Raw genomic sequence first — 7,551 nt, 5'->3', positions numbered from 1 at the left:
TTCAAAAATTCTTTACTCAGAAACAACGCAAGGTAGTAAAAAGCAGTCAACTCTATCCGATAAAGAAATAGGGTGTTTTTATTTAAAAAGCTGCGAATTAACTCGATCGGATTGAAAAAAATCCATGAGTCTGGATTATTAAAGCAGACTTTCGCATCTGTAAAGCGTCTCACAAGACAGAAAAGGGTTGATGACACTGCTGGAAGGAGAAATAGAGGCTTATTTATAACCGGTTAGGAAAATGTCTAGGTGTTTCTGCAGTTTTAAAGCGAACTTTTGCCTTCAAGACACGTTTTCTTCAAAAATTCTTTACTCAGAAACCACGCAAGATAGTAAAAAGCAGCTAACTCTATTCGAGAGAGAAATCGGGTGTTTTTATTTGAAAAGCTGCGAATTAACTCGATCGGATCGAAAAAAATCCATGAGTCTGGATTTTTAAAGCAGACTTTMGCATCTGTGAAGSGTCTCACAAGACAGAAAAGGGTTGATGACACTGCTGGATAAAGAAATAGAGRCTTTTATAAACGGCGGGGAAAATRTCTACRAGTTTCTGCAGTTTTAAAGCAAACTTTTGCCTGCAAGRCACGTTTTCTTCAAAAATGATTTACACAGAAACCTTGCAAGGCAGTAAAACACACTTTAAACGATAGAGAATTAGAGTGTTTTTATGGCGAAACTGCAAATTAATTCGATCTACACAATTTCCAATCGGTCCCAACAGATTTCATGCGGATTTTCGCCTAAAAAAGCAGTTTTTTCGAAAATCTATTACTCAGAAGCCGCACTACGAAAATAGTAAACGGTACTACGCGATAGCGAAATAGAAGCTTTTTTATTGGAATGGTGTAAATCGCCTGGATCCAAACATGTCCAAGCGCATTTAGCAGTTTTACAGCAGATTTTCGCCTATAAGAAGCATTTTCTTCAAAAAATCTTCACAAGATAGAAAATGGCAACTGATGCCTGCAGAAAGAAAAATAAAGGTTTTTCATTTGAAAACTGCAAATCAATCGGATCGACAAATGTTCGGGAATTCTCAACTGTTTTAAAGCAGACATTCGTCTTCAAGAGACGTTTTCCTTAAAAACTCAGAATCATTAACTTCACCATGCAAGCCTTTTTTTAAGCCTGCGTAACATTTACATTTGCTGTACCGGAAAGTTTTGCAATTTGGCGGCAATTTTTCCAACTTTAATGGCTTTTGATCAAATTTTCCGAATCCCGATTAAAGAGGGTTCGTTGGAAGCGGCAATCTTGGCCCACGCATCTTGATGTTCCAAAATCTTACTCAGGCCTTGTTATTTACAATATTTTCCTGTTCGTCCATGATTTCCGTTGAAAAATGCCAATTCAGAACGTAGGTTTTCCACTGGCAATGATGACTTGCAACCAAACTGAGTAACTTCTTGTTGCCATATTTGTGTTGGCAGCAAAATTATAATCTGGCACCTGCACCGAGCGCATTACATTAATTATCGCAGCACTGCATTCAACTAAAAACATCGAGCTTTAAAGTAACAATACAGTTTTGCAACGGTTAATTATGCGATTAATCTTCGGCTCCATTGAAATATCGCGCTCATAAACCATACTTCAATAGAGAGAGCAACCTGTTTAAGAAACACTGCATTTTGTCGTCCTAATTGAGAAAGATTGTTTTGCCATAATCATTTATAGTCAACTAAACAGATGGGTCGGTCTTAATGGCTTTTTAATTGATGCAAAAAAATTAATCTGGTTGCGCCACCACCGGCTTATTATTTAGTTGATAAGATGGTTTGCTGCAAAGTGAGGAAGGAGATTCGGTGTTTCCACCTGCAGGGATGTAGATGGTGTAAGTTTATCAGATAGCTCTATTTCTTCGCCTCAATAACAGCGGACATTTTAGTAGCAATTTTCAATGTGTTTTCTTAAGTCGAAGAGCCAGTTAAGCCAAGCTGCGCTTTTTTCATTTCTTTCAAGACGTTCTCCGCAAGTTTGGAGCTTATTGAGCGCCAGTTTTGGAGGAAGGTTTTGGTAAAAGGACTATTGCAGTTGTTTTCCAACTCGTATGCGTAAAATAACAAAATATCTGCGCACAAGTACAGACCTACAAATGGGAAGTTGAGGAATCTGTTAAAATATTGCGCTTTTATGCGATACCAAAGGCAAAATCATTTACGATTTGGGTGCTTTTATTCCGTTTGTGTGAGGATTTTTATATGTGTTGTAGCAATTTGTGCTCATCGAGCACTGAAAATTAGGGAACAAAAATAGCACGGATTTTAGAAAATGCTCTTTTTGCATTTGATCAATTCTTCCAGATAATTGAAATAAGCACAGTTTAGTTTCAGGAATACAATGAAATAATCGCTGATCCGAAACGGTTGGAGGAAGTTCCGACAACAATTTCTACACATTAAAAATGCTGCAACTGCTGAGATTAACTGGAAGCTGAAGACATTAGAGGAGCAATTTTTAATAACCGCCAGAAACTGGATCTTTAACGCAAACTTTCTTCTAAAGCCAAGAACTAAATCTATTTAAATATGTTGAATATTCGGTAATTTTGCATTGAAAACGATGCCCATTTACCCCAGTTAATTCATTAGGAGAGCCGCAATGACGCAAAGTCAAACCGCACTATTTAGCACTATATGAGACTGATGGCAGCTATTTTCTGCGGCCAGTTATAAATCCGTTATCATTAATCTGCCTCACCCTTAACAACGATAGCGATGAAATGAATAATTATCTTTTTGCATCATTATCCTAATCGACGTTGTTTCCCAGATTGTTGCTGCATGTTAATAAGCCGTCCGTGTTAAGTCGCACTCATTTACCAGACTGTTGCAAATTGACTGTTATTAATCAACCGTTTGATGTCGAATCAGTCGGGAAGAATTCAGAGTTCAATCAGAATCATAAAAGTATCGCAAAATGTTGATAAAACCTCGGACAAGTAAGTTTTCTTCGCACTGTTATTCGATTGAAAAACGCTTCCTTCATTGTCTGAGGAGCAGAATCACTGCTTTTAATGAACCACCGGCTGGTTTATCCATCTAACATGTAGAAGAGTTGTGGCATTTATCGGTCTCTCTAAGAAAGGTAAACTTTATGCATGTTCCACATTGATATGCCCTTAAAGCTTTGAAGAGCACATTTTGAAAACTAACCCYCAACTAATGCKGGCAAGCTCAGTTTACAAAAGCACATTAACTGTGACTATTTTCTCAGTTGGTGATTCGATTTGAACAATTTATTGAGCAAAATTTGAGGTATAAGGTGAGCAGAAAAAYGGACATATGAACTCGACACAACAAATACATTCGACKTTGTTTAATGAAGATAATAATTTAGAAAGTTAAAAACCCGCATAAAAAAATTTGCAATTTTTGTTCCACTTCTGTGTCGTACCCGAAGAGCTCAGGGAGTACATATACGATGTTTATCCCGAGCCCTTCGAGAGATTTTAACTTTTTTAGCGTCAGTCACATTTTCCAATAGAAATTTACCGACACTTTCTTTATTTGCGAACAACATTTCGTTACAAGTTGGTAGCGCTGTTTATTTCGGCATTTTCTGTTGTTAAATGTTTTGATTCCCTTAGAGAAAATGCTTCTTGTTTTCATGTCCAGGATTGTTTTTGCTTCAGGAGAAACAGCCGATAAGAGAAACAAAAGATACAGAAAAATTCGTGTTTTCCAACGGTCAATGTCGGTCCTCGCATTTGTAGCTGAAAAGATCCTGGAAACTCCCAGAAATTTTCTATTAAAGTGCGTTTTTCCATACTTAAAGCAGCGCATTTACTCTTTCGAGTGATATTATAAGCTGGATTGTGGCAATTTTGGCTTTTTCCAGTAAAATTTTTGAAAAATTCGTTATTTCCAATGACCAATCGCATCGCCTTAGTAACTGAAAAAATCTGGGAAACTCCCGGAAATTTTCTATTAGAGTGAACTTTTCCTCAATTAAAGCAGGGGAGTTTGGCTTTGAAATTATATTATGCGCCCYATTTAGGGATTTTTGGTTTTACCTTGGAGAATTTTTTAAAAATCGATGTTGCGCAACTGCCGATGGCTTCGCTTTAGTATCCGAAAAATTCCTGGAAACTCCCAGAAATTTCCTACTAAAGTGCCTTTTTCCACACTTAACTCAGCGCATTTTTTGTTTCAAGTGATATTATAAGCCGGATTGTGGGAATTTTTGGCTTTTCCTTGTCAAAATTTTGAAAATTTCGTTTTTTCCAACGGCCGATCGTCTCGCCTTAGTTACTGAAAAAATCCTGGAAACTCCCAGAAATTTTCTATTAAAGTAAACTTTTCCTCAGTTAAAGCAGATGAGTTTGGCTTTCCAATTATGTTATGCGCCCCATTTAAGGATTTTTGGTTTTACCTTGACGAATTTTAAAAAAATCGGTGTTGCGCAACGACCGATCGCTTCGCTTTAGTATCCGAAAAATTCCTGGAAACTCCCAGAAATTTCCTATGAAAGTGCCTTTTTCCACACTTAACGCAGCGCATTTTTTGTTTCAAGTGATATTATAAGCCGGATTGTGGGAATTTTGGCTTTTTCTTCTCAAAAGTTTGAAAAATTCGTGCTTTTCAACGGCCAATCGCCTCGCCTTAGTAAATGAAAAATTCTGGAAACTACCAGAAATTTTCTATTAAAGTGAACTTTTCCTCAGTTAAAGTAGAGGAGTTTGGCTTTGCAAATATATTATGCGCCTCATTTAGGGATTTTTGGTTTAACCTTGGCGAATTTAAAAAAAATTCGGTGTTCCGCAACGGCCAATCGCTCTTCGTTTTAATATCCGGAAAAATCCTGAAAACTTTCAGAAATTTTCTATTAAAGAGCGGTTTTCCATGGTTAAAGCAGCGCATTTACTCTTTCGAGTGATATTATAAGCCGGACTGTGGCAATTTCGGCTTTCTCCTGTCAAATTTTTGAAAAATTCGTGTTGACCACCTGAATCGCTTCGCCTTAGTTACTGAAAAAATCCTGGAAACTCCCAGAAATTTTCTATTAAAGTGAACTTTTCCTCGGTTAAAGCAGAGGAGTTTGGCTTTGCAATTATATTATGTGCCCCATTTAGGGATTTTTTGTTTTACCTTGGCGTATTTTTTAAAAATCGGTGTTGCGCAACGGCCAGTTGCTTCGCTTTAGTATCCGAAAAAATCCTGGAAACTCCCAGATATTTCCTATTAAAGTGTCTTTTTCCACACTTAAAGCAGGGCATTTACTCTTTCGAGTGATATTATAAGCAGGAGTGTGGCAATGTTGGACTTTATCCTGCCAATTTTTTAAAAATTTGTGTTTTCCAACTACCAATCGCCCCGCCTTAGTAACTGAAAAATCCTGGGAACTCCAAGAAATTTTCTATTAAAGTGAACTTTTCCTTAGTTAAACCAGAGGAGTTTGGCTTTGCAAATATATTATGCGCCTCATTTAGGGATTTTTTGTTTTACCTTGGCGTATTTTTTAAAAATCGGTGTTGCGCAACGGCCAATTGCTTCGCTTTAGTATCCGAAAAATTCCTGAAAACTCCCAGAAATTTCCTATTAAAGTATCTTTTTCCGCACTTAAAGCAGCACATTTTGTCTTTCGAGTGATATTATAATCCGGATTGTGGCAATTTCGGCTTTCTCCTGTCAAATTCTTGAAAAATTCGTGTTTACCACCTGAATATCTTGGCCTTAGTAACTGGAAAAATCCTGGAAACTTCCAAAAATTTTCTATTAAAGTGAACTTTTCCTCAGTTAAAGTAGAGGTGTTGGGCTTTGCAATTATATTATGCGCCCCATTTAGCGATTTTTTGTTTTACCTTGGCAAATTTTTTAGAAATCGGTGTTGCGCAACGGCCGATCGCTTCGCTTTAGTATCCGAAAAATTCCTGGAAACTCCCAGACATTTCCTATTAAAGTGTCTTTTTCCACACTTAAAGCAGGGCATTTTGTCTTTCAAGTGATATTATAAGCCGGATTGTGGCAATTTTGGGCTTTTTCCAGTCCAATTTTTAAAAAATTTGTGTTTTCTAACAACCAATCGCCTCGCCTTAGTAACTGGAAAAATCCAGGAAACTCCAAAAATTTTCAATTATAGTGAACTTTTCCTCACTTAAAGCAGAGGAGTTTGACTTTGCAATTATATTATGGGCCGGATTTAGGGATTTTTGGTTTTACCTTGGCAAATTTTAAAAAAATCGTTGTTGCGTAATGGCCAATCGCTTCGTTTTAGTATCCGGAAAAATCCTGCAAACTCTCAGAAATTTTCTATTAAAGAGCGTTTTTCCACGCTTAAAGCAGGGCATTTACTCTTTTGAGTGATATTATAAGCCGGATTGTGGCAATTTCGGCTTTTTCCTGTCAAATTTTTGAAAAATTCGTGTTTTGCACCCGAATCGCCTCGCCTTAGTAACTGGAAAAATCCTGGAAACTCATTTTTTGAAAATTTTGAAGAAATTGACTCACATTTACACCGTACAGTGGCAAAATAAACGAAATTTGAGTCAGATTTATTCAGTCGTGATTGATCGCCAGTTGAAATCCCTGGGGCAAACGAATCCGCGGAAATATAAAATAGTCACCAAGTAAAGCCGTCCTAAATTGGCTTTAAACGGGACGCAATTTGGAATCTAAATGTTAGTTTAACTTCTGTCGAGGCTTGCACGACTATGACAGGACTTTAAGCGCGAATACAAATTGTCGACCATCACTAATTAGGATTAAACTTCCAAACTGTCTCACTGGACATTTGAGGTCTCAACCATTCATAACTTTAATCCTCAAAAATGGATTTTCCAGTTGAAACTCACCTACAATCAGACTCCTTCTTGGGCCATTCGATATTCGTAAACGCTGCCGCGCTCAACAAATTCGTTTTTTCTGGATCCTGCCGGACCTTTTCCATCCCTAGAAGTGCCTGGAACACCAAAACCACCCCCGCCAGGTGTTTGAAGCTTGAATGTGTCCTGGAATGAAATAAAACGTTTCAATGCAAACGGGGTGTTAATGATTGGGGGCGATTATGCTGCCGCTCTGATAAAGTGTAAATATTAATAAAAGCAAGTGGTTTAATTAAATTTAATTGCCACGCATTTCGGTGATTTACCGCTGAAAGATGGGGTTTAGGATAACTGATCAGCGTGTCAAGTTTGCAGGTAAAAATCCTTAGGGAATCTGCGGTTTATTGTGTGTTTAGGACAAGATACAGTGGCTTTGATAAAGGGAGACCCAAACTGTTAACATTTTTTCCTGCAGGAGCAAACCCGTAATGGTTTACTTGTAATAATCGGCACTAAAAGCTAATCGTTTTCCTGGTCCGCTAAATGTCTTTGAAGAATGTACGTATTTTTTATTTTTTTCTGCATACAAGCATCTACTTCATACAGGGCTTTGCCATCGCTTCAGGACAGCGACTGTTTAATATAAAACTAGATAGAAGATGTAGATAAGTTCCATATTGTTGAGGCGGATTCATTTTTTTACAAACTTCTTTTTGGGTATTTCGACCCATGGGTATTTTAACCATTATCGGGTGATTTGAGTCGAAATTCACATATCGGTTAGTATG

General features: G+C 37.4%; 1 protein-coding gene across 1 annotated transcript in view; it reads right to left on the bottom strand.

Annotated features, from left to right (window-relative positions):
- The window catches only part of LOC109544140 (5-oxoprolinase), a gene marked incomplete in the record, with an annotated part of 25,449 nt that overhangs the window by 2,615 nt on the left and 15,283 nt on the right, over positions 1-7,551 (bottom strand). Inside the window, 1 exon segment of the mRNA XM_048662041.1 lies at positions 6,794-6,949. Coding sequence (XP_048517998.1) covers positions 6,800-6,949 — 150 coding nt within the window.

This window comes from Dendroctonus ponderosae, unplaced genomic scaffold (assembly GCF_020466585.1).
Source record: "Dendroctonus ponderosae isolate FM_Combo_2020 unplaced genomic scaffold, Dpon_F_20191213v2 Dpon_F_20191213_10, whole genome shotgun sequence".
NCBI classification, from domain to species: Eukaryota; Metazoa; Arthropoda; class Insecta; order Coleoptera; family Curculionidae; genus Dendroctonus; species Dendroctonus ponderosae.
This window is presented reverse-complemented; position numbering and strand designations above follow the sequence as displayed.